We start from the raw sequence: 27,547 nt of genomic DNA on the forward strand, positions 1-27,547 counted from the left end.
CTGAAGTTACTGATTTGTGGTTTTGGTCTGAATGATAGCTGCTTCCTCCCCCCCAGGGGTTCTGTGAGCTATATGGATATGTCCTTTTATCCTGTGTTTTTTGCCTTACCCACAAGAAAAATAGGGGGGTTTTGGTAAGGCTTTCTGGCACAGACCAAAAGGATGAGCTTGGGAAGTGTCTCAATTTAATCTCCTCCAAGTAGTTAACTGCACTTAGTAAGAGATGTTCTGCTCAGTTCTGCCAAAGTAGTGTGAAGCCAACAAAGGCTCTGGCATCCAGCTTTGTCCTCACTCATGGATTGGGAACCTTTTTAAAATGGAGCAATCCAGAACCTACAGACATATTACTTAGGATGACAATCCCTCATGGCCATTGCCAGGTGAAACAGAAAGCAGCAATAAAGAACCTGTTAATCCTGTCATCACTCCACCTGACATCACCACGGTAATTCCTGAAATTACTGCTCCTCTTGAGTTAAAGTGAAGCCTGCAGTTCACCTCTTCTTTTCCCTGGCCTAAACTTACTGCTTGCCAGGGTTTAGTCTAACACCCCAGAGATGTTATTGATGGGTATTGTTACCAGCTGCTAATATCTAACCATTCCACTCCCCCTACTTGAAAAGTGATGCAAATCTGAATGTACCTTTCTACGAGCGACAAGAACTGCGAGGCACAAGAGAAATTAAGCTTGAGAGCAAAGTCTGAAACCTCTCACAAATACTCTGTTAGGAAAATAGCAAGTTAAATCCAAATAGGAATTTAAAAATAGCTTCAAGTTTGGTGACATGTTCAAGCCCACATGATCGAGACCCTTCAGAGATAAATCACGATCTATCATTAGTCTGCCAATGAGCTGCCTCGTTGCAGAGCTTACCTCAGTTTGCTTTGCTTATTATTCTTATCATTATTCTACTTCTGTCTCATCTTTCAAGACCTCCAGGTAGTATGATTTAGCAAAAAAACCCAACCAAACAACTCTCTCCCTCCCCTCCCCCCCTTATTTTGGCAGGCTCTTATCCCTGCATGATGTTTAGAGATATCTGTGGAGAATCTCTTAAGGAATATTGTAAACAGGTCAAGGGATTGGACTTTGCACTGGTACTACCAAGCATCACCAATGTATTCATGCTTCATTGCTAAGAATTGGCAGCTGTGCAGGTGGAAGGGCAATGAATATGGTGCTAGAATAAACAAAGTGAAATGATAAAGCATACCTTCATCTTCGTCTTCCAGTTGTGCTTTAGATTCTCTGGGGTACATGGCCCTCCTTAGGGTTTTTCTCTCAAGAGTAGTCTGGTCAGCTTCCATATCCTGTAATGAAATTGATTTATTAGAGCTTAGCTGTCTGCCACTGTGGTAAAACCAATTTAGCTCACAGAATACAAAAGCAGTTTGTCCACTTCCTTCCCCCTTTCATTTTTTCATTCTTTCATTCCCTTTCTTCTGGATCGCTAAAACCCTCACAGATCTTGAGAGAATCCTAGATGCTCATGACAAGAGCAGAATAAAAGGCTAAGGAATACTTTAGGAAGTCTCTTAGTCCATCCCATGCCCCAACAAAGGATCAATTGTGTACTGGTTTTCAAAAGGAGGTTTGCCTAATGTGTCTTTGCAAACCACTCATGGCAGATGTATGCTTCCTAGACAATCTATTCCAGCCCTTAACGTTCCTTACTCTTCATGTGGGTTTCTTCCCCAGTGCCTACTCTAAAACTTCCTTTTTGTGTTTTACAGAAATTAATTGCAAAATACTTCTTTTCAGCAAGGTCATCCTTGACCAAATTCTCATCTTTACCTTTTCCAGTTCTTGATCTTGGCGATTCATCAAAGTTTTCCAGTGTTCATATAGCTCAATGTCCTTGTTCTGGATATCCTTTAGTGTCCCTTCTCTAAGTACCATTCCATCCTTCATTGCTATGATCTAGGGAAGAAAGCATCCCACAGTTCTACTCAGCAACACAGATACCATAATCACTGACCTCAGTCCTACAAGACACATTTCTGTGTTGATTTTCTTCACTATTTCACTAATAACTTCTGTGTTGCACAGTTTATAAACTGAAGTTTCTATAAGCCATGCTTAACTGTCTTCTGGAAGACTGAACAAGACATAAGTAGTAGTCATATTTGCCATTAAGCCATCATTCTCTTATGGCTTTCAACCACAATACCCTACACAAACACCCTCACCATAAGCCACCAATGGTTGCTTGCAGCCCAGAAGGCAGCTATGTCCTGGGCTGCACTACAAGGACTATGACCAGCAGGATGAGGAAGGTGATTCTGCCACTCTACTCTGGTCTTATAAGACCCCACCTGGAGCACTGTGTCCAGTTCTAGTGCTCCCAGAAGGACATTAAAAGGTGGAGTGGGTCAGAGGAGGGCCACAGAGATGATCAGAGGGCTTGAGAACCTCCCCAATGGGGACTGGCCGAGAGAGTTGGGGCTGTTCAGCCTAGAGAAGAGAAGGCTCCATAGTCACCTTCCAGTACCTGAAGAAGGCCAGGAAGGGGCTTTTCCCAAGGACTTGTAGTGATAGGATGAGAAGGAATGGATTGAAGGTTGGGGAGGGCAGATTGAGACTGGAGATTAGAAAGAAATCCTTTGCAGTAAGGGTGGTGAGACACTGGAACAGGTTGCCCAAGGAGGCTGTGGATGTCCCCTGCCTGGAGATGTTCAAGGCCAGGTTGGATGAGACCTTGAGTGACCTGGGCAAATGGAAGGTGTCCCTGCCCATGGCAGGGGGTTTGGAACTAGATGGTCTTTAAGGCCTCTTCCAACCTAAACCATTCTGTAAATCTCTGAATAATGTAAACCCAGTTTTTTCCCTTTTGCCATATAATCTGGTAGTTGGCCATGTGACATATGGGATTAGGAAGGAGGGCTTTGGTACAGAGGAAAATAGTGATCTCACTAAGTGTTATGGTGCTAACTTCAAGTGTAGGTTCCTCTCCAGCAAATCTGCATCACAGTATCTCTTACCCAGTCAGCATGTGGCAAATACTGTAATTTATGTGTCACCAGAACAAGAGTCCTCTTGTCTTCCTGCAAGAACTTCAGGATGCCTTCCTGCATTAGATGATCACTCAAATGGATGTCCAGTGCAGAGAATGGGTCATCCTACAGCCAAACCCAACCCAAAAATATTAGAACAGAACAAAACAAAAGTTTCATTTCTTTAAAGATTTTTTTTCAACAGAAAGCAACACAAGAAGGAACTTCTTTACTGTAAGGGTCCCAGAGCACTGGAACAGGCTTCCCAGAGAGGTTGTGGGGTGTCCTTCTCTGGAGATTTTCAGGGCCTGTCTGATGTATTCCTCTGTGATCTGTGTTAGATTGTATTGTCCTGCTCTGGCAGGGGGGTTGGACTCGATGATCTCCTTGGGTTCCTTCCAACCTCTAGCATCCTGTGAGCCTGTGATCTACCTGAAGGGAGGTTGTAGCCAGGTGGGGGTTGGTCTCTTCTCCCAGGCAACCAGCAACAGTACAAGGGACACAGTCTCAAATTGTGCTGGGGGAGGTCTAGGCTGGATGTTAGGAGGAAGTTCTTGCCAGAGAGAGTGACTGGCATTGGAATGGGCTGCCCAGGGAGGTGGTGGAGTCACCATCCCTGGAGATGTTCAAGAAAGGACTAAATGAGGCACTTATTGCCATGGTCTGGTTGACTGGCCAGGGCTGGATGCTAGGTTGGACTGGATGATCTTGAAGGTCTCTTCCAACCTGGCTGATTCTATGATTCTGTGATTTGCCATTACTAACATTTCATCTCTAACATCTAAAAGATCACCAGAGGGCTGCACTATGAAACTGTGAGCTAGCACCTAATGCTCTTCAGTTCCTAATCACAGACTCAATTAACTATAGACTCGGTTTTGGTGCTGCCTCTGGTGAATGTTTGTTTCCTACCTCTTCATTTGGGTTTGGGGCTGAAGAAAAGTTTCTATAGTTGTCTAGGCATACCATCAATCTTTCCAAAGCTAAATATAAAGATTGGCAGTTTTATTACTAACTTTCAGTGCTCCATGTGTAAAACAAAGCAACTCTTACCAAGAAGACAATGTTGGTGTTCTGATAGAGTGCTCGAGCTACACAGATTCGTTGTCGTTGGCCGCCACTTAAATTAATCCCCTAATGAGGATAATGGATCAGAAATATGCATCTTTGAATAAACATCATGATAGGACTTTGGAAAAGTGACTTTGTACAATTATGCAGAGTTGAAATAGCAATGAAAAGCTTTGTTAGGATGCTAATCCTGTTGATTAAAAAAGCATAATCCTCATATAATATGACAAGAAAAATGATTATTCAGCAACTAATGACAGGTTAGTGTGAATTATGAAGAGCTGCTCTGAGCATAGAGGGACTGTTTATGAAGGGCAGTGGTTTGAAATTAGAGAAGTGGAGATTTAGATTGGATATTAGGAACAAGTTCTGCACCATGAGGGTGGTGGAAAACTGGAATGGGTTGCCAGAGAGGTGATTTAGGCCCCATCCCTGAAGATATTCAAGGTGAGGCTCTGGGCAACCTGATCGAGTTGAGGATGTCCCTGGGAACTGCAGGGGGTTTGGACTAGATGACCTTTGGAGGTCCCTTCCAAACTGAGTGATTCTATGATTTCTAGATTGAAAAAAATGCACCCAATAGCAGCATCAAATTCTGGAAGAAAAAACTTTGATCAAAAAATCACATTCTAGAAACAGCCAAAGAAGGAAAAAAGCTTTTCCACACCTGGTGAATTCCAGTTCATAAGCAGGCTTGCAGCTCAAGAGAGATTAGTGCCATCAGAGAGTGCTTTCTTGCTACACAGGCTAAGTAGACATAGAAGCATGCTTGTTATTTACCCTTTCTCCAATTTCTGTCTGATCACCAAAAGGTAATAAGTCAATGTCAGGCTGCAGAGAGCAGGCATCTGTAACAGCTTTGTACCTGTTAAAACAATGTGGGTGTTGCAGTTATTTAACTGGCCACTTGTTTGCTGACACCAACACCTGCAGTGTGAATTTGCCACGTTGAGGGCTCGGTCATCATGGAGAGTTGGAAAAACAGGCAGGGCAAAAGGCTTATCCAGCAGTTGTGTTGGAAGCTAAGCATTGTGAAATATGACTTCTTTATTATAGATCCTTTTTGGAGAGTCTACTTTTTCAATTACATCAATTATTTGGTATGTTTCTCCTTGTAGCAAAGTGATTTTGTTGGACTCTGCAGGGTACTGATGGCACCGAACTGGGAGGAGTGGCTGACAGCCTCTCAGGTTGTGGTGTTATTCAGCCAGACCTGGACAGGCTGGAGAGTTGGGTGGGAAGAAACTGAATGGAATCCAACAAGGACAAGGGTGGAGTCTGGCATCTGGGAAAGAACAATCCCATGGACCAGTAGATTTTGGGGACTGATGTGTTGGAGAGCACCTGGGGGTGCTGGTTGGCAGAAACATGCCCAGGAGCCAGCAATGTGCCCTTGGGACCAGTGTATCAGAAGAGTGCCTCGGGACTGGGGTGTATTAGAAGGGGGGTGATGAGTAGATAGAGAGAAATTATCCTGCTCCTCTGCTCTGGTAAGGCAACGTTTGGAATATTGTGTCCAGTTCTGGACATTTCAGTTTAAGAAGAACCTCAGAGACCTGCTTGAAAGAGTCCAGCACAGAGCCACAAAGATGCTGAAGGCAGTGGAGTGTCTCCCTGCTGAGGAAAGGCTGAGGGAGCTGAGGAGCCTGAGGGGTGACCTTATTAATGTTTATCAAGATGTGCAGGGCAGTGTCAGGAGGACAGAGCCAGGCCAATGACAGGACAAGGAGCAATCAGGGATTGGAAGATTATCTGGTCCCAATCCCCCTGCCATGGGTGGGGACACCTTCTACTAGAACAGGTAGCTCCAGGTCTTATCCAACCTGGCCTTGAACATCTCCAGGCAGGGGGCACCCATGATCTCCCTGGGCAACCTGTTCCAGTGCCTCACTACCCTCCCTCCAAAGAATTTCTTCCTAATCTCCAGTCTCAATCTACCCTCCTCAACCTTCAATCCATTCTCTCTCATCCTGACACAAGAAGCCCTTATCAAAAGTCCCTTCCCAACTTTCTTGTGGTATACCTTCAGGTACTGAAGGGTCTCCCTGGAGTCTTCTCCAGCTGAACAGTCCCAACTCTCTCAGCCTGTCCCCACAGGGGAGCTTTTCCAATCCTCTGATTACCTTCATGGCTCTCATTTGGACCCTCTCCAGCAGCTCCATGCCCCTCTTATGCTGAGAACACCAGAAATGGACACAGTGCTCCAGGTGAGGTCTTATGAAAGGTTGGCTAAATCCAGCCCAGGGTTAATATGCATTGATATGTTTTAGAATCTACAAACTTCCTGCAGAAGGAGAAGCCAGAAACCTCTTCAAGAGAAGCTGTGAGGTGTTTTGCAAGGGGGATTTATCTACCTCTGTTTATTGAATGGGCTCCCAAAGATAATGTTCTCCTCCACAGTTGCATTCAGCAGCCAGGGCTTCTGAGCTGCGTAAGCCACGGAGTATCTGTTTCTACTGCAGAGAGAGAAAGAGTGTTAGGGAAGAGCAAAGCCCTCACATCATGAAATGCCTGTGAATCACTTTTGGTTGGTTTTAAGAATTAATTTAATGAATGTGCATTCACAAATCTACAGGGAAACACAAGAGCACAGCAGCCAGATGCTTTGGTTAGGATCTAATTTTGATGCTTTTGTTAGAATGGCATCCACTCTCCCCTCTAGTGGCAAAACCTGCACTCGAGGTTGTATTCTGTTCTGAGAGAAGTGGCTGGTACCTACCCCAGTCCAGTCATTGCCATTTCAATCCAAGGACAAATTACAAATAATCAAAAGTAAACATTTTTCACCCTGCCAATGAAAGTATCTTGTACACCAAGGAAATGTCCAAAGGCTAGGATGTGGAAGTGATTTACAAGTGTTAGAGGCTGGGAACTTTATGCTGAATAACACTCAAATGCAGGTGTCTGTGTTGCACTGAGGGAGAGTACCACTTGGAAAGAGAGAGGAAGCCTAGAGACCTTTGCCTCTGCATGTGGAGACAAGGTTCTGTGATTCTCTGGCAAGGTGATGAGGGATTAAATGTTTACTGTTGTGCCAGGGGAATTATAGGCTGGATGTTAGGAGGAAGTTCTTGCCAGACAGAGTGGTTGGCATTGGAATGGGCTGCCCAGGGAGGTGGTGGAGTCACTGTCCCTGGAGGTGTTCAAGGCAAGACTGGATGAGGCACTTAGTGCCATGGTCTGGTTGATTGGATAGGGCTGGGGCATAGTTTGGACTGGATGATCTTGGAGGTCTCTTCCAACTTGGTTGATTCTATGATCACAGGAATAGTTATTTGGTATGGTTTTTTTTTCCTCTAGCACCAGAGCAGGTAGTGAAAAGGCACTGTTCAGGTGTCATCACTTGACTTGCTGCTTCTTGAATGTTTTAGATTATTTTATGTGGCCATGCACATGAAATACTTCTCTATCAGTGCTTTATTTGGTTTTGCTTTAAGTCTCTTAGATTCTTAGTGGACTCACATGATATAGGAAAAGAGGGCAGTTTGACAGTGATTGAGAAGGGCTAATTACAATCTCCCAAGCACTTATGTAGACAAACTTTAAATGTATCGAAATGCCGAATGAGATGTGCACGGCAGGGGTATGAATGTTTGACTATTTGTACAGTCTGATTTGACTATGTACAGCATCAAAAAAAGGTCACATACCAGCAATAGAACAGGGGACACCGTCACAAGTTGTGCTGGGGGAAGTATAGGCTGGATGTTAGGAGGAAGTGCTTGCCAGAGAGAGTGATTGGCATTGGAATGGGCTGCCCAGGGAGGTGGTGGAGTTGCCGTCCCTGGAGGTGTTCACAAAATGACTGGATGGGACACTTAGTGCCATGGTCTAGTTGATTGGACAGGGCTGGGTGATAGGTTGAACCTGTTCTAGTGGGAGGTGTCCCTGCCCATGGCAGGGGGATTGGATGATTGGGAGATGATCTTTAAGGTCCCTTCCAATCTAAGCCATTCTATGAATCTATGAATCAGTTTTATTTACACTTGCAGACCTATTTAAAACAAAACAAAACAAAGTTTGCTGTATTTGGTTTAATGACAAACTGCCCATTTTATCTAAAAGAAATGGATCTAGCAAGAAAATGCTCATGAAGTAGCAAAGACTTCATTTTAGAGCAGTGGGACACATGAAGGTTTACCTCATTGCTGTCTACAACTACCTGAAGGGAGCCTGTAGCCAGGTGGGGTTTGGCTCTTCTTTTAGGCAACCAGCAACAGAACAAAGGGACACAGTCTCAAGTTGTGCCAGGGGAATATAGGCTGGATGCTAGGAGGAAGTTCTTCACAGAAAGAGTGATTGGCATTGGAATGGGCTGCCCAGGGAGGTGGTGGAGTCACCATCCCTGAAGGTGTTCAAGAAAAACCCTGGATGAGGCACTTAGTGCCATGGTCTGGTTGACTGGCTAGGGCTGGGTGCTAGGTTGGACTGGATGATCTTGGGGGTCTCTTCCAACCTGCTTGATTCTATGATTCTATAATTTCAGCTATTCCTCTGAGATGAATGAGATGTGTGAGGAACCAGTATGAGCACTTATCTTCCTCCTCAGTCTCTTTGATTGGTATTGCTTCAACCCAAACATTTGATGTAGCTTTGTATGTGAACATCTAGAATTTGATATTGAGAGAGAGGGTGATGGGGTATGAGAAACAGCCAGTTAGAAGCAGCCAAATTTTCAGGAGATTTAGCACTTCAGTATGCACTAATGTGAAATATGTCCTGGGAATTACCAGAGAGAGATAGGTAATGGAGTAGCTCCCACTCACAGCTATGTGTGCCACTACTTCTCCATCACTTATGACATTTTTTTAGCTTAGCTTGTGCTCCTTCTAAACCTGCAGATCCTCTCCTGGAAGACAGGGGCGGAGTCACTGCTTCACTGCAGCTGGAGCACAGCTGGCTTCCTTTGCAGGCTGCATGCGCTGCTCCATCACGTGGTCCTCAATTTGGGTTACAAATAAAGTGAAACCCAGGAGTGATCAGAAAAGGTCACAAGATGTGGGAGGCTACAAATGATGTCTTCTAGCTAGAGACCCTGTTGTGCAAGGTCTTGAGCACACTAAACTCCCAGGGATGACTCATGAGAGCTGGGAGTACTGAACATCGTTCACATGAGACTGAGGTAGTGGTACCATGGCTGGAGAAGATTGAGATCCACTGGATGTAACAGAATCTGTCAGTAAATTGTTATCAACGTGGCAAGGAAACACAGAGGGGGCTGAAGATGGAAGGTTTGAGCAAATTCTGAGGAAATGAATGAGTGTATTATGATACACTAAAAACAGAAGTAATACCTTCTGGGTGCTTCAAAAGCAGGTTCAGTTTCATTTACGCTGTAAGTTACGGTAAATGACATTTAGTAAGCAGGACATACACAAAATGTTATTCTCTATAAGTTTCATATACAGGGAAACTAAGTTCAGTACACATTTTAAGAACTCAACACCACTGGGTTTTTTTTTGCTCTTAAAGTGGAATAAAAAAGGTCTAATTAGAAGGGTGTAACTTCTCTAAGTAAAACAGTTTTGTATCTGTAGTGGCTAAAGAGGCAAGCTGTATTGCTAGGAAATGTGTTACAAATCAAAAGGGTACTGCAAAATCTAATCCCTAACTAAATGATTTATATGGCCATATAAAAGGTTGTCAAGCAGTGAGTTAGCTTCCTCCACGCAGTTCAAAAGGTGCTAATTACTCTAATGTCAGATTTCTCCTGGAGCAAAGATAAGCTTGGAAGAGGTAAGGTTGCAATGGCGGTAATGATACGAAAAGACTTTGCATCTCTGTCTCTTTGTTAATGACTTGTTAGTGTCTAGGGCATGGAATGGCAGTCAGAGCAGTTCTGAGCCCACGGTGATGACCATGTCCAGTGCAAAGTGCAAAACCTGAGAGAGTAAGTTTGTGCCAGGTAGCTGGAAACAGGCACTAGAAGGGACTAGAAATTATATTAATGTGTTATTTGCCTGACTTAAGAAACAAACACATTTTCCCCTCCCAACCCTCTAGATGAAATATTTTGTGACAGAAATGTCTGCTTGCAGCTGTACTCATAAGCAGAGGATCCAAGTCTGGCAAAGGGCATAACAATTCTAGTGGGAGAGCCTTCAGAGTGCCTGACACACATGGTGAGTATCTTGTCAAGATGCTGAAGCTGAGATGTGTTGCTTTCTCTGCTGCACATCAGCTCTCTTAGAACTGTGATAGTTCACCTCTCCTAAAGTGTACAATTACTTTGATTCCTTCATGCACCTATCACCAGAGAAATTGTTACATCAGAAATGGATAAGCCCTGTTGGTTACCCCAGAAGGGGCAGAGAGCTGCAAATTGAGCCTGAGACTAGGCACCTTCACTAGATGTGGTCCTTTCTGCAGCAGAAGCTTCCAGTCTTCTCTACAATGGAAGAAAGTTACAAGAAAGCAAAAGACAGAATGTAATGAGAGATTCAGAAGTAGTCAGAAATTAGGTCAAGCCAAAGAAAGAAAGAAAGTCTGAACTTCCTTTATTACAGCCCCCAAAATGTTTACCAGCAGAGCATTCCAATGGTAGAGAAAGGGATGATGTTTTCACATACAGATTTTTGGCCTGCCCTCTGAAGTACAATTTAACAGAAACTGGGCACAAGCCTCAGAAGGTCTCTTGCCACACCAGATTTAATGTACTTGCCATTACAATCAAATACATTATCTGTGTAGTCAAAGATTAATTTTAGGATCTCTGCTTCTTAAACTCTTAGTTAGAAGTTTAATTCCATGCTTAGCTTGACAAACACATTTTAATTCTTCCACATTCTGAGTGAGATTTGTGTGAGTCAACATTCATTAATTATCTCAGGAATAAATATGTGTAAGACCTTTACTTGAGCCTTCACAAATAAGGGGATTGCCCTGCTGAATCTGAAAGAGGGATGCAACTGAAGGGCATGAGAGTGGGCTGAAAATGAAGCCCCTGAGATTTTAAAGAATGCTTTATTTGCCTGCTGGGATTTAGCAATCTTTGCTCCAATTTCTTTCTGTATGTGGCTATTTATACTGATTTTTATTCTGTTCTAAACCCCATACATGAAAAATGGGACATAGTGAGTTCAAGTCTGAAATCGTAGGAAAGACCAACTTAATTGCTGATGTTTTGTATAAGATTTTAAATGCCTAAGCTGATCTGTCAGAAGTGGGTTTAAGTAGAAGCTGTAAGGAAAAGTAACAACAACAACAAAAAAAGTTGTTGAAGTTTTGACAACTAATGCTGGACTTCTCAAAAAAAGGCATCTCTAACCAGCTCCAGATTCCTCTCAGCCTCACAAAATGAAAATGGAGGAGAAAAAAGGGACACAAACTCTCTAGGATGCCATGGCAGCGTGACCAGGATCTCTTACAGAAGGATACGCTAACAGGCTTTCTTTCCTGAGATCCCTCTGTTAATGTGGGCGAGAGAAGGAACATCTACACAAATCCTCTGCAGCGCTTTGAAGGGACTTGTTACCATCTCTGCACCCAGTTGTAGCAGCACAGCAGCACCAGTAGGTGTGCTGATGTTTTTTTTGGCCAATTATTTCTCTATTCAGTGCCCATAATACTCTTTGGTGTGTTCTATGAGCTGCTGTGGTTGCAACCTTTTGGTTAGGAGTTTTTCTTGGCAGTGGTGGAGTTGCCATCCCTGGAAGTGTTCAAGAAAAGATTAGATGAGTCACTTAGTGCCATGGTCTGGTTGACTGGATAGGGCTGGGGGATAGGTTGGACTGGATGATCTTGGAGGCCTCTTCCATCCTGGTTGATTCTATGATTCTATGACTTTTTCTCACTTTCCCTTCCACAGCTCAAGGGCAGAACAGGCCATTTGTCAGGAGCTGTTTCCTAAGTCTGCTGTTTCCCATGCTTGTCACTTAGTACATGACAACTCGTCTGCTGCAAAGAAACCAATTCAATGTACAGAAAATGTGTGCCAAGCAAAGGGCTTCTACTTAGCCACTCTACTTGGCAGTCTGAGAGGATGGTTCTAACTGTTTCAGCGTGGATGAAGGGACTCCATGGCTCTGCATACTCCCCCACATTTGTGTCTGTATAGATGTAGATCTGAAACAGGCCCAGCTGAATCACTGTACCCAGACAACCTCATGCTTCAATGCCTAAGAAGTGCCTCTTGATGGCTGCTCACTGGGGAAACAAAAAGCCAGCTTCTTGCCTAGGCTTTGTTGTGGGATGAATGGCCATGAGCCACAGTGTGCTCTTGTGGCCATGAAGGCCACAGTCATTTTGGGGTGTATTAGAAGAGGTGTGGTTAGTAGGTCGAGGTTCCACGTGAGCCTGAGGAAGGATTTTTTCCATGTGAGGGTGACAGAGCACTGGAACAGGTTGCCCAGGGAGGTTGTGGAGTCTCCTTCTCTGGAGACAGTCAGGAACTGTCTGATGCCCCTGACATTCTATGATTCTGTTTATCAAAGGCATGCATTGTATAAGTGGGCTGAACTGAGATCTTACCCACGAGATTTTCCCTGGCTAAGATCACTTACAGGCTTTGTTTCCTAAGATCCCAAACCAGTGGCCACCCTGGCAGCAGGACGCAAAGCTCTCACTGCAGTCAATCACGACAGCAGCAGGGTATTCAAGTCCCCTGCTGGGCATCGCAGTGCTGCATTGAAGGATTACCCCAGCATAACTGAAGCAGAAATCAGAGCCATCATGATTACTGCTGTGGTGTTACACCTGAATTTGCTGGGCAATTCACCCAGCCTGCTGTTTATCCCTGAATCAGTAACTGTGTTAGTCATGCATGGTTTAAGAGAGCAAACAGGACCTTGGTTATGGCTTTGTACAGGATCTGCTCAGTTAAATACCTGAAGCATCCTTCTGCATTCATCTGTCTGTCAGGCAGTCTGAAATCACCATCAAAACATAACCATGTTTGCATCAGCTGTACCACAGCACTAAATTGTAGTTTTCAAAGAAAAAAACCTCACTCATTAAGGTCTGAGATGCTTGCTGAAATCTGTGGTACCTGTTTAATTAGCTACAGGCTGCTAATCAACTGACAATGGCATCTTAATCCATTAATACTTAAAACAGTATTTCTTAATCTTTCTCTAGTATCTTTCTAAGCTTTCTCTTGCTGTCTAATCTTCCTAAGATTCCCTCTCTTTCGCTAGGACAAATTTGATCCCTTCCCAAATTGAGCTTTGAAAGCAGCCATGCCAATAATTTAAGGTACACTACTCCTATTGTCTTAATTTCTGTATTTTCTGTAATTTCTTAAATTGCACAGGGAGGAAAAAAAGGCCTGAGTGTGAAGTCAAAATCTCCATGATACAGCTTCAAGAAATTAACTGTCTTAAGTGGCATATTCTTTTTCTAAGCTTAAGCTCACATAAAGTGAGTCTTAGCCTTGGCTTCAGCTATACCTACTACTGAGATCATATGTTTAGAATAGCAGACAGTGAAATGTGGCTAGAGGACAAAAAATGGCACACATACTAGCACAGGAAAAGCAAAAATATCCAGCTTGAAACACTGCTGTAAGAAAAAAAATGGCAAAGATGGTTACTAGTGAAGGGACATGGCAACAACATACTGCTCTCTGTCACGAAATACACCCTTTCTCCTCAAATAGCTGATTAAGAGGAGTTTGGCACAGTAGGTTTAAGGAACCAGAACAGCTCTTTTAAATCAAAGGGCAAGTCTTGTGTTTACAGCACATCCCTTGCATAGTCTCTGCTCCACCTAGGCTTGCAGAATGGTTTCTGCCCCACTTAGCTTTCAGTGAGTTCTCATTCACTGAGTCTGAAATGTGGCTCTTGAGGCCAGATACCAGGCAATGGGGAGAAGCATCTCTCCTGTGTTGTTATGTCACCTTATTTACTGCCAGCAGCAGCATCCCTGGATGGGAAAGCCAGCCCTGTGTGCTTCCATGCCCCCACCTTGACTGAAGAAGCTCCAGCTCTGTCATGCTTTCACTGCTGTTTACAGCAGCAGCATAACAGTGCTGACTTCAACGATAGCGAGTATTGAAGCCTATTTGATAAGAGGATCAGTATCTGCATTCTATTCAGGTCATTTCTTGGGGCTGATATTTTAGATATTTATTGCCAGGCTATTCTCTTTCCCTTCCTGAGCCACTTTGTCTGCTTGAACCACAACAAAACAGCAATAAAAACCCTTCATAGGTTTGCAGGGGATGCTTTACAGAGAGGATCTGGGTGATGCTAACCTTTCAACGTCCAGTTTCTAGGAGATGAAGGTTACATTTCTCACAGCAAATCCAAACTACCTCCTGCTTACATGAATACTGCAGTTAATAGCTATATGAAACATACTTGCTCCAGTGAACTTTTCCTTCCAGGGTCTGCATCTCTCCCAGTATAGCAAGGAGAAGTGATGACTTGCCACAGCCAACTTGGCCCACGATCATTGTCATCTGACCTGTGATAAGAATACCAACAAACACGTGTTTAAAAAAGACAAACCCAACAATTCTACTTGAGTCCACAAGGCCCAACTAGATCCACTTCTAAATCACTTGAACTACTTGGTTATTTTTCTTTAGCATCTACTGTATAAATGGGCAATGTTGCATGTATTCATCTGTGGAAATAGACATTAATGGACACTCTAAGTACACAGTGAGCTCTGCAGGAATGAGACTATGGCTTTGACAAATGTTATAGAATCATAGAATCATCATCATCATCATCATCACATATTGTGTGTCATTGTGTTACTTTAGATAAGTTAATTAGGGTCAAATGGTGAGGATTATTTGGTCTGTGGTTCCATGAAAATTTGGGCTGAACCTAATAAGTGACTGCAACTGAAATTTTAAATTCATAGAATGGTTTAGGTAGAAAGGAACCTTGAAGATCATCTAGTTTGAACCCCCTGCCATGGACAGGAACATCTTCCACTAGACTAGGTTGCTCAGTGCCTCATCCAGCCTGGCCTTGGACACCTCCAGGGAGGGGGCATCCATGACCTCCCTGGGAAACCTGCTCCAGTGTCTTACCACTCTCACTGGGACAGATTTCTTCCTAATCTCCAATCTCAATCTGCCCTCTTCAAGCTTCCTTCCATTGCCTCCTATCCTATCACTACAAGCCCTTGTCAGAAGTCCCTTCCTAGCCTTCTCATAGGCCACCTTGAGGCACTGAGGTGCCAGATCTTACTCCCCTTTATGTCCCTAGCCAAGTTTAACTCTGTCTGCATTTTTGATTTCCGAACTGGATCCGTGGCTGCTCAGACAACTTTGTGTGAACATTGGTGAAGGAGTTTTATTCTGATCTCCAATCTAAACCTCCCCTGGCACAACTTGAGGCTTTTTCCTCTCATCCTGTCTCTTGCACCTTGGGAGAGCAGACCAACAACCCTCACCTGACAAATTCCTGTAGGAAAATTGCATTGGTCTTTACTGGTGCCAAGGCAACTCATTCTGCTTCAAATATAACCAACCAGCAGCTGAGTTTGTTCCTGCTATTATGAAAACTGTGTAAACTATATAGATCAAGGGGCAGTGGGTGCAAGCTGGAGCAGGGGAGGTTCCATGTGAACACAAGGAAAAACTTTTACACTGTCATGGTGACAGAGCTCTGGAGCAGGCTGCCCAGAGAGGTTGTGGAGTCTCCTGCTCTGGAGAGATTCCAAACTCACCTGGATGTGTTCCTGTGTGACCTACTCTAGGTAATCCTGCTCTGGCAGGAGGGTTGGATTGGATGATCTTTTGAGGTCCCTTCCAACCCCTAACATTCTATGATTCTGTATGCATAAAAACATAAAATTTTTAGTTTATTTGTTGTATTTTAGGTTAATGATGGAGCTATATGACCAATACACTCATGGCTTTGTACACATTCTTAGCCTTTACTTTTCCTTGCAAAAATCTAACTGTGTGGTTTTGTGCCTTTCCCAATATCAATAAATTGAATTTGTGGCATGTGCATTCTTCCTACCTGTTGGGATTCTGATGTTTATGTTGGACAATGTTGCTAAACCACTTCCCCATGAAAAATATCCATTGGTCACCTACAAAACAATTACCACATGTCAGATAATTAAACACATGGGAAAAAAAAGTAGAGTGTCTAGTTGGGATGTAAAATATGGTATTGAAATAAATCTGTGATTAATATACATGGTGAGGTATACAGATACAAAAATAAAAGCAAGTCAGGGCAGTGAAGATGACCAAATTAAGAAAAGGTTGTAAGAAAAGTCCTGTACACAAATACATGTACTGTGAGAAATGCAAGGGGTGATCTGAAGTTGAACTCTGCCACACGTTTTAATGCAAGTATAAGGGTGTGCTAGTTTGAAGCTAGCTAGAATGCTTTGGTGAGAAGAACTAGATCACAGGCTGTGAAAGAGAAAACAAGGGTGATGTCTACTTCACTTGTAGGCTTGCTGAGATGTGTAAGAACAAGAATCCAAATATTTATAGGAGAGTCACTCTTTGTCTGGGCTCTGGGCTGCATTTCTCTCTCTAACCTCACCCTCTTATCTCTCTGATTAATCCACCTGCTTCCTAACCCCCCTGGCCGACCCTCCAATCTTCCTTGGGGCACAAGGCAATGTCTGGAGTAAGGTAGAGGGGTGGGAGAAGGTGGAAGGGCAGTTGGGAGCCCCTGCTGGGGACTCAGGTTTCTGGGAGGGCTGTTGTGTTTCTGCATTACCTTTTACCTTGTCTATTTCTGTCTATAACTGTACATACTGTAAATATCTGCTTGTATCTAGTGCTAAGCTGTAAATATAAGCTTCATTCAATTTCCAGAGCTGGCTGAGTCTAGTCTGGGTGATTTCCAGAGTGTAGGTGTGTGTTTGGGGGGCAGGTAACACCCAAACCATCACAAAGGGTAAAGACTAAGAAGAGTGATTGGAAGATGTCACAGGTGGCAATCTAAATAGCAAAGCTGCTTGAGGAGTGACTCCTCCTGTTGATTGTGATATACTGTTTCTTGTGAATGGGTTCCCAAAGTACAGATTGAATATTCACAAGGTTTATGGTAAGACAAAAGGTTTCCCAGTGTACACTGACCTCTTTGTACCCTCTTTGAAGTTGGCAGGCCCCTGAAACAGTCTTTGTCCAGAGCACAAGAACACGTGTGGGGGAAATGTTGCCAACATAAAATAATGACATAATAAATGTAAAAGGATTATTTAGAAGGGTTTTTTTCCCCTTATTCTCAGTTCTAAAAGTGCATGAAAGGAAATGTTAAGAAAGCTATATTCATTTCTGCTTATCAGGTGATCTAGTTTTTGTTTCTTGGGACTAGAGATCATAGTCACAGAATCACTATGGTTGGAAAAGACTTTTAGGATCATCAAGTCCAACCCTCACGTAGCACTACCAGGGCTGTCACTACTCCATAGCCTTGAGCACCATAGCTAGGAAGTCTCCTGGTGGTGTCTCTAAGTTGGGCTCCAGGGAGGCAGCAGATTTCCCTGTGGGATGTATCTGATCAGCATATTAGGCCCCCTGTTCCCCTCAGAAGGGAATCACTTATGACATATTGCTGAGCTACAATTACTACAATGATCACTACTAAACACTTAGTCTTTCCTGGCCTTTAATAGAAACTGCTTGAGAGAGTTCAGTGCAGAGCCACAAAGATGATTAAGGGAATGGAATATCTCTCTTAGGAGGAGAGACTGAGGGAGCTGGGGCCCTTCAGCTTGGAGGAGACTGAGAGGTGACCTCATCAGTGTTTACAAATATGTAAAGGGTGAGTGCCAAGAGGATGGAGCCAGGCTCTGCTTGGTGATGCCTGACGACAGAACAAGGGGCAATGGGTGGAAGCTGAGGCATAGGAAGTTTCATTTTAACATGAGGAGGAATTTCTTCACTGCAAGGGTGACAAAACACTGGAACAGGCTGGAACCTGCCTGGATGTGTTCCTGTATGATCTGGTATAGTTGATCCTGCTCCTGGCAGGGGGGGTTGGACTGGATGAGCTTTTGAGGTCCCTTCCAGCCCCTGACATGCTGAGATTCTGTGTAGTTCTGTAAGACAATGACCCTCCTTTTTTATTAAAGACAAGCAATCCTAATGTGTGGGGCTGGCTGAATCACCCCAGGCAACTCTTCTATATCCTCTATATCCTCGTGTGCTTGGCCCTCAAGATCTTGTAACTGTTATGTTAGGGCAACTGGAAGGGTGAGGAAGGCTGAGAGGGTATCTGCCTGCCTCCACGAGTAGAGATCTGTTTCCATCCTCCCTTGTCTTTTGGATCCTCTTCTTCTGCCTGGTGGCAAGAGGAGAGGGGATCCTTTGCTTTTTGTGGAGCCTCTATCTGTTGCCTGTGCCTCAGGGTGTGGCTCCACCAATCTACCTCACTCAATGCCTCTGTGTCCTAAGAATACAGGGAAATCTATAAATAGTTGGTCAGCAAAGAATTCTTCCTACTAATTGTGGACATTCTGCCTTTGAAAGAGCAGCAGAAGTTGGTCAGTGTCTGGTACTGTTGCAGGAGGACATGCTCCTTGTGAGCAATGAGACAGTGCTCAACCCACCTTGATTGCAACATCATCAATGTCCACAGGACGTGTTTGCTTCCTGGTTGGCTGCTCGTAGCTTTCAAGCTGATACCTCAAGGGCTGCCTCCTGTTGATGGCTTTGGTGTGCTACACAGTGAAATAAAGGAAGGAGGAAAGTTGGAATTCCCAAGAGAAGACAGTGTTTGTTTCCCTATGAAACAGATGATCCATTGCCTTCCTTACCACCATTCTCGGTTACAAGCAAAATCAGTATTTTTCAGTATCTCTGATAACAGAGAGACAAATACTGTGGTGCACATAGTGTGAGGCACATGTTGTAATGCTTCAAACACCAGCACGTGGAGTATCTTTCTAATTTTGGTTTTCCATGCATAATCATCACAAATTTCAGCTCTGACATCTTCCTCCAACCACTAGATCAGTTTGCCCTACCTGAGGTAGCTCCAAACAAAGCTGTGTCAGTAAAAGTGTAATGACATGCAGAGTTACCAGTCTGGTTCTTGGAAGCAGAATAGCTGCAGCAGCAAGAAGCATATCAAATTAGCTTGTGCAGAGGACCTCCCTAAGGCATAGTAGTGACTGTGGAGTTTGCTTGCTCTGAGCTATCTGCGGTGTTTGCGAGCGCCACCGCATTGAGCTCACTCAGCACAACCTTAGTGACTTCCTACAGCTGAACTGCCCACAGCAAATTATTTACCCTTTACAGATATTACCTTTATTTTTTCTCTCTCCTCATCATCTAGACTTTGTCTCTCTCTGTAGGGCTGGGCAACAGATGTACAACAGAAACAAGTGATGGAACAATTCCATGTTTGTTTCCTTTATTGTTATGGTTAAGCCAGGAACATAAGAAATGTGTGGTTTGGGGTTGGCAAACTGATTTGATTCAGCTCAAAATAAAACTTCATTTGTGCTAAGCCTTTCTCTCTGCTGCCATCTCCAAGTTGCAGTCACATTTCAGATGACATAACCCGTTTGAAACAGGGGAAATAGCTAGGTTTAGAAAAAGAATCCAAATGAAGAAAAACCTCTTATCCCAAATTATCTTCCTTTGTTTTTTTTTTCCCTCATTTTTTACTCAAATTCATTATATGCTTAGCACTCCTGAAACAGCATTTTGGAATTCCTATGTCACAAAACTCTGAATTTCACCAAGTAGGAGTCAGTCCTACCTGAAGATGATCATATGTGGCAGGTTGCACTGGCAACACACATTACCAACCCCAGAACCACAAGAAATGCATCTGGGCCTTTTGTGAAAACTGGGAAGGACAAATCTGAACCATGTCCATGTGTTAGGGAGGTTTTATTACTACTGGCACATCAGCAAAGCTTACATCTGTATGGAGACCCTTCATGTTCTAGAAACACAGGGATCCTGACACAGAAGAGGTAAATCTGGTCAATGGCAGAGCTCAGGCTGGAAGCAAAACTCCTGAGCCCAGTCAGCCTTGTATTGGGCTATTTGGCCTCTTTGCTTTGAAATTCAGTCTCATAAAACAGAACTTACAAGTCCTGTGTGCTTCTTACAGGATTCATAAGCTACAGAGCTGTCCCCACCTCTCCAGCTGTCATCTCCAATCTCATCACTTAGGAGAAACTCATTCAGCTTCTGTACACTTGAAAGAAAACAGGACAGTGAGTTAAATAAACCCTGGATTCCGTGAGTGCATTTTCATCTTCATGCAGCCCAGCCAGCAGGAGGTATCAGAAATGGGAAACTTTTGGGTTCCTGCTGGACTGCCTGCAACCCTGATGGCAAGTGAAAAATTGTTTATGTGGAAGAAGGACAGATAAAATAATTAAAGATCATACTGAGAGCTGGGAATGAAGAGATCTAGTTACGTGAGTGCCACTAGGGCTCTGTGAGAAAGCTTGCCAGGCTTATCTTTCCTGTGCCTTTCTCAAGCTTACTGCACAGTCAGGATGCATAAATGAGTCATTCACCCACCTACCTCCCCTGCAAAGGCCAAGGCACGAGGTGTGTCCTGAGCACAGCTTTTGGAAACACTGCCTGCAAACAGGGCTGAACACTGCTGGCTTTGGAGAAATGCAGTGGGACCTCTCCTTGCCTGCTTCAAACTGCCCACTGGGAAGTAGACAGGTTCCATTCATTCAACACAGAAAGATGCGGTTCTCTTTCTGCACCACTTCCTTTCAGAGTTGCCACAAGCACCTGGCTCTGTCTTGTTCTGAGGAAGGGATGAATCAAAGCAGCCAGTGGTCATGGTGAAGGTGTGTCACATCAGACAGGCTGCAGTCTTAGAACTGTAGAACTGTTGAGGCCAGAAGAGACCTTTGAGCTCATAAGGTCCAAACACCCACCTGAAGCTCCCAGTCCCTCCACTACATCTATGCATCTTTTAATTACCTCCAGGGATAGTGACTCCACTGCTGCTCTGGGCAGCCCCTTCCAGGTTTTGATAATTCTTTCTGTGGAGAAGTTTTTTCCTAATATCCAACCTGAACCTCCCCTAGCACAGCTTGTCCTGTCACTTGTTACAAGTTAGAAGAGACCAAATCCCCCCTCTCTACAAACTCCTTTCAGGTAGTTGTAGAAGGTGATGAAGTCTCCCCTCAGCTTCCTCTTCTGAAGACTAAAGCTCAGTTCCCTCAGCTGTTCCTATAAGACTTGTGTTTGAGGTCCTTCACCAGCGTGGTTGCTCTTCTTTGGACATGCCCAAGGTGCTTTGAGTTGGAGACTGAGAAAGCAGAAGGACATCATGACTTGAGATCAGTGATCTCACTCTTCGTTTGCAGATGGGAAAGCAGTCCTGCTTTAAGGCCTGTCTCTGCTTTCCATATGCAGTTCCCAAAGCATGTTCAAGCCAGGGAGATACTGGTCAGCAAGAAAGCACTACTACAGTCATTGTTTCCTCCTGCCAGTATCTCCTATCTCCTCTTCTGCAAGGAAAATTTACATGTCTAGCTCCTGTAGCAGAAGCACATCCAGCAAGAATTTATCTTCTTGTAGAAGAGACAAGATGTTGGTCTGGTCATCTGCCTAAGCTTACATCAGCCATTACTTGTCACTTGAATGGGGACAGGTCCCCTCAAAGTTTTCACAGTACCAGAACTAGTCTTCAGAGATTCTAACCAAAATAGAAGCACTTCATCATAACACAAACAACCCCAAACTCCTTTACACGGATTTCACACAATGCCAGGTTGGAAGGGATCCTAAGGATCACCTGGTCCAACCTCTTCTAGGCTACGACCTAGCTGAAATGAGATCTCCCAGCACCCTATCAAGCTGAGTCTTTAAAGTGACCAGTGTAGGGGAATCCACTACTTCTCCTGGGAGATGATTCTGATGTCTGACTGGTCTCACTGTGCAAGCTGGAGCAGAGGAGGCTCCACTAGAACAGAAGGGGAAACCTTTTTGCTGAGAGGGTGGCAGAGCCCTGGAGGAGGCTGCCCAGAGAGGTTGTGCAGTCTCCATCTCTGGAGGCATTCCACACTGGTCCGGATAGGTTTTTGTGTGACTTGCCCTAGGTGATCCTGCTCTGGCAGGGGGGTTGGACTGGAAGATCTTCTGAGGTCCCTTCCAACCCCCAGTGTTCTGCAATTCTGTGATTTGGGCACTGAGATAATAGAATCATAGAATGGTTTATGTTGGAAAGGACTTCAAAGCTCATCTAGTTCCAGTCTCTCTCCATAGGCAGGGACATCTCCCACTAGAGCAGGTCGCTTGAGGCCTCATCCAGCCTGGCCTTGAACACCTCCAGGGAGGGAGCAGCCACAACCTCCCTGGGCAACCTGTGCCAGTGTCTCACCATCCTCACTGCAAAGAACTTCTGCCTAACATCTAGTTTAAATCCCCCCCTCTTTCAGTTTAAACCCATTACCCTTCATCCTGTCATTACAAGTCCCTCCCCAGCCTTCCTGTAGGCCCCCTTCAGATACTGGAAGGCTACTGTAAGATCTCCTCAAAGCCTTCTCTTCTCCAGGCTGAAGAGCCCCAACTCTTGTAGCCTGTCCTCATAGCAGAGCTGCTGCAGCCCTCTGAGCATCTTTGTGGCCCTCCTCTGGACTCACTCCAACAGTTCCATATTCTCTTTGTGTTGGGAGCTCCAGACCTGCACACAGTACTCCAGATGGGGTCTGATGAGAGCAGAGCAAAGGGATAGAATCCCCTCCCTTGCCCTGCTGGCCACACTGCTCTTGCTGCAGCCCAGCACAGGGTTGCTCTCTGGGCTGCATGTGCACACTGCCAGCTCATGTTAAGCTTTTCATCAACCCAGACCCCCAGATCCTTTTCCTCAGAGCTGCTCTCAGCCATTCACCACCCAGACTGGATTTGTGTTTTGCTTTCTTCCTCGGGGCCTTATAGTCTCTCTCTTGATTCAGCCTGACTTTAGGCTGTGGTGTCTGTCACTGGAACTTTGTTGCGACGCCACCTATTGATCTCTGCTTCGACTCATCTGATGCTGCACAGCCCAGTTACTGTTTCCTGTAACTCAGCCACTTGACATAACAGGTTTGATAGATGATAAAGCTGTGGAGTGGTCAGGCACACATTTTTCATTCTTCACTTGGGGGACGTGACATGCTTGGGAGAAAGATGCCAGGAAATAAATTTGCCAAAGGTTAAAGTTTGTTTTGGCAAATAATGGTCTTTAAATCATCTCCTGAGTGATGGCCAGCAGTGCTAAGGAAAACGTATGCACCGTTTTGATGTTAGGGCTGTGCTAAACATGGTACAGGGACATAGAGGCTGGGCTGATTTAAAAAGGAGACTTCAGATTTTCCACTAGTCAGAAGTCATTTTCACAGGCTCACAGTCTCACAGTATCATCAGGGTTGGAAGAGACCTCACAGATCATCAAGCCCAACCTTTTACCACAGAGCTCAAGGCCAGACCATGGCACCAAGTGCCACGTCCAATCCTGCCTTGAACAGCTCCAGGGACGGCGACTCCACCACCTCCCCGGGCAGCCCATTCCAGTGTCCAATGACTCTCTCAGGGAAGAACTTTCTCCTCACCTCCAGCCTAAATCTCCCCTGGCACAGCCTGAGGCTGTGTCCTCTTGTTCTGGTGCTGGCCACCTGAGAGAAGAGAGCAACCTCCTCCTGGCCACAACCACCCCTCAGGTAGTTGCAGACAGCAATAAGGTCACCCCTGAGCCTCCTCTTCTCCAGGCTAACCAATCCCAGCTCCCTCAGCCTCTCCTCGTAGGGCTGTGCTCAAGGCCTCTCCCCAGCCTCGTCGCCCTTCTCTGGACACGCTCAAGCATCTCAATGTCCCTCCTAAACTGGGGGGCCCAGAACTGAACACAGTACTCAAGGTGTGGTCTAACCAGTGCAGAGTACAGGGGCAGAATGACCTCCCTGCTCCTGCTGACCACACCATTCCTGATGCAGGCCAGGATGCCACTGGCTCTCTTGGCCACCTGGGCACACTGCTGGCTCCTGTTCAGGCAGGTATCAATCAGCACCCCCAGATCCCTCTCTGTCTGGCTGCTCTCCAGCCACTCCGACCCCAGCCTGTATCTCTGCATGGGGTTGAGATTCATCCTAGGGAAAATCTCTCATGTAGCCCTGCTGCTTCTTTGATAAATATAAACCCTGTTCAACTGTCTTTTAAAAAGCGACTGTGGTGCTGCCAGATCACAGCTGTGGAGCCTGAAGTCCCTTTGACTGCTGTCTGTTATTCTCATTGCCCACCAGAGGCAGTGGAAGCAGCAATGCACTACCTTACCAATGTGTCTCCTTCTTGGGAAGGAAGAGCTATGCTGCTGTGTGGGAAGGTGTGCTAGTTTGAAGCTAGCTAGAATGTTTTGGCAAGAAGGATTAGATCATAGAATCATAGAATCAACCAGGTTGGAAGAGACCTCCAAGATCATCCAGTCCAACCTATCCCCCAGCCCTAGCCAGTCAACCAGACCATGGCACTAAGTGCCTCATTCAGTCTTCTCTTGAACACCTCCAGGGATGGTGACTCCACCACATCTCTGGGTAGCCCATTCCAATGGCAAATCTCTCTGTGAAGAACTTCCTAACATCCAGCCTATGCTTCCCCCAGCACAACTTGAGACTGGGTCCCCTTGTTCTGTTGCTGTTTCACAGGCTGTGAAAGAGAAACAAGGGTGATGTCTACTTCACTCATAGGCTTGCTGAGATGTATAAGAACAAGATCTAAACGTAGATAAGGGAGTTGCTCTTTGTCCTCTCTCTAACCTCACCCTCTGTCTCTCTGATTAATCCACCTGCTTCCTAACCCCCTGGCCAACCCTCCAATCTTCCTTGGGGCACAAGGCAACGTCTGGAGTAAGATAGAGGTGTTGGAGAAGGTGGAAGGGCAGTTGGGAGCCCCTGCTGGGGACTCAGGTTTCTGGGAGGGCTGCTGTGTTTCTGTATTCCCCTTTACCTTGTCTATTTCTGTCTATAACTGTATACACTGTAAAGATCTGCTTGTATCTAGTGCTAAGCTGTAAATATAAGCTTCATTCAATTTCCAGAGCTGGCTGAGTCTAGTCTGGGTGATTTCCAGAGTGTAGGGGGGTGGGCAACACCCAAACCATCACCGAAGGCTACTTTGGTCTTTACATCTTTTTAGTGCTTGGCATCTGACACAGTATCATGAGTCAGGTGTCAGTCTGTGCCTTTTGGGACATCTTGGTAGTGTATATGTCTGCCTAACTGCCTCATGATCATGACTCTTTCATACAGACCACTGAGGCAACAGCCAAAAGTCTGAAATTTGACTTACTACTAACCAGCTCCCTTGAGATTAAGTGCTCTATAGCCCAGCACAAAGGAAGCTGTTTTGCTGGGCTGATAGCCAAAACAGATGCCTGGAACACAGAAGTTTCTGATGAAGCAACACAGTTTAGGAGCTTCTTTTCCTTTTTTGTTCCCACCACATGCCAACCTCCTCAGGGTCCTGCCATGCAGATCACTCACCTTCACAGATGAAACTTCTACATATCTGCCTTGCCATGCTTCCTCCCCTGCATCTTTTACTGCCATTCAGGGGAACACCATTTCCTCTACAAGAAAAGTCCTGTAGGACTCAGTTTCCATTGAGCAATTAGTTCTAAAGTGTCCAGGCTCACATTCCTGGCTGATCTGGTATAGGTGATCCTGCTCTAGCAGGAGAGCTGGGCTAGATGATCTTTCGAGGTCCCTTCCAGCCCCTGACATTCTGTGATTCAGTGTTCCTCCAGCCACTCTCTTGAGATTCCACACTGCTGCTAGACAATGAGAGGCAAGACAAACCCAAATTCTCACATAAAGCCCAAAAACAGCCCTTCTGAGGTTACAGTTAAGCCTGTTGCTCTTCCTGGCATCAGCATAGCCAGTCTTGCTGAATAGCTACCCACCAGTTGTTCTCATAGAATCATAGAATCAACCAGGTTGGAAGAGACCTCCAAGATCATCCAGTCCAACCTAGCACCCAGCCCTAGCCAGTCAACCAGACCATGGCACTAAGTGCCTCAGCCAGGCTTTTCTTGAAGACCCCCAGGGACGGTGCCTCCACCACCTCCCTGGGCAGCCCATTCCAATGCCAATCACTCTCTCTGCCAACAACTTCCTCCTTACAACCAGCGTAGACCTCCCCTGGCACAGCCTGAGACTGTGTCCCCTTGTTCTGTTGCTGGTTGTCTGGGAGAAGAGGCCAACCCCCACCTGGCTACAGCCTCCCTTCAGGTAGTTGCAATGAAGTCTCCCCTGAGCCTCCTTTTCTCCAGGCTGCACACACCAAGCTCCCTCAGCCTCTCCTCATAGGATTTGTGTTCCAGGCCCCTCACCAGCTTTGTTGCCCTTCTCTGGACACCTTCCAGCACCTCAACATCTCTCCTGAACTGAGGCCCCAGAACTGGACACAGTACTCAAGGTGTGGTCTGACCAGTGCTGAGTACAGGGGAAGAATAACCTCCCTTGTCCTACTGGCCACACTGTTCCTGATGCAGGCCAGGATGCCATTGGCTCTCTTGGCCTCCTGGGCACACTGCTGGCTCATCTTCAGCTACTATCTACCAGTACCCCCAGGTCCCTTTCCTCCTGGCTGCTCTCAGCCACTCAGTCCCCAGCCTGTAGTGCTGCTTGGGGTTGTTGTGGCCAAAGTGCAGAACCCTGCCCTTGGCCTTGTTAAATCTCATCCCATTGGCCTCTGCCCATCCATCCAGCCTGTCTAGGTCCCTCTGCAGGGCTCTCCTACCCTCCAACAGCTCCACACTTGCTCCTAGCTTGATGTCATCTGCAAACTTACTGATGCTGGACTCAATGCCCTCGTCCAGATCATCAATAAAGATATTGAACAGGACTGGGCCCAGCACTGATCCTTGGGGAACACCACTGGTGACAGCTGCCAACTGGATGTGGCACCATTCACCACCACTCTCTGAGCTCTGCCATCCAGCCAGTTCTTGACCCAGCACAGAGTGAATCTGTCCAAGCCATGAGCTGCCAGCTGTGCCAGGAGCTTGTTGTGGCAGACAGTGTCAAAGGCTTTGCTGAAGTCCAGGTAGACTACAGCCACAGCCTGCCCCACACTCACCAGGCAGGAACCTGATCATAAAAGGAGATCAGGTTCATCATCTCCCTCTGTGTTGACAAGAGCCAAGAAAAGTACTAGATGAGATTGATGATAGCATAAGAAGAGGAGCACACCTTAAGGAGAGAGCCCAGCTCTGGTTCTGGACTGCCAAGCTTTGTGAAATCACAGAGAGAATGAAACATTTCTTTGTATTATGCAGTAAAAAGAAGTTCTTGCTTTGATTTCTCTCACGTTTTTGAATGCTGGAGGCTCACCTCTGAATCCTCTTCCACACAAGCAGGTAGAAATAAGCTTTTTCTCCAGCATCTTCGCTGGCGTATTACTGAGCACAGGTATCACACACAGTATCACAGTATCACACACAGTATCATCAGGGTTGGAAGAGACCTCACAGATCATCAAGTCCAACCCTTTACCACAGAGCTCAAGGCCAGACCATGGCACCAAGTGCCACGTCCAATCCTGCCTTGAACAGCTCCAGGGACGGCGACTCCACCACCTCCCCGGGCAGCC

The 27,547-nt window shown here is 45.5% G+C and overlaps 1 protein-coding gene across 1 annotated transcript in view; it reads right to left on the minus strand.

Annotated features, from left to right (window-relative positions):
* The window catches only part of ABCC9 (ATP binding cassette subfamily C member 9), a 100,710-nt gene that overhangs the window by 27,889 nt on the left and 45,274 nt on the right, over nucleotides 1–27,547 (minus strand). Inside the window, exons 14-24 of the mRNA XM_064155936.1 lie at nucleotides 20,042–20,150; nucleotides 18,547–18,657; nucleotides 15,990–16,062; nucleotides 14,364–14,469; nucleotides 9,360–9,398; nucleotides 6,420–6,521; nucleotides 4,846–4,930; nucleotides 4,048–4,128; nucleotides 2,983–3,120; nucleotides 1,796–1,921; nucleotides 1,215–1,311 (exon numbers count right to left, since the gene is read on the minus strand). Coding sequence (XP_064012006.1) covers nucleotides 1,215–1,311; nucleotides 1,796–1,921; nucleotides 2,983–3,120; nucleotides 4,048–4,128; nucleotides 4,846–4,930; nucleotides 6,420–6,521; nucleotides 9,360–9,398; nucleotides 14,364–14,469; nucleotides 15,990–16,062; nucleotides 18,547–18,657; nucleotides 20,042–20,150 — 1,067 coding nt within the window. The remainder of the gene's footprint in view (nucleotides 1–1,214; nucleotides 1,312–1,795; nucleotides 1,922–2,982; nucleotides 3,121–4,047; nucleotides 4,129–4,845; nucleotides 4,931–6,419; nucleotides 6,522–9,359; nucleotides 9,399–14,363; nucleotides 14,470–15,989; nucleotides 16,063–18,546; nucleotides 18,658–20,041; nucleotides 20,151–27,547) is intronic.

This window comes from Pogoniulus pusillus, chromosome 15, assembly GCF_015220805.1.
Source record: "Pogoniulus pusillus isolate bPogPus1 chromosome 15, bPogPus1.pri, whole genome shotgun sequence".
Classification (NCBI taxonomy): domain Eukaryota; kingdom Metazoa; phylum Chordata; class Aves; order Piciformes; family Lybiidae; genus Pogoniulus; species Pogoniulus pusillus.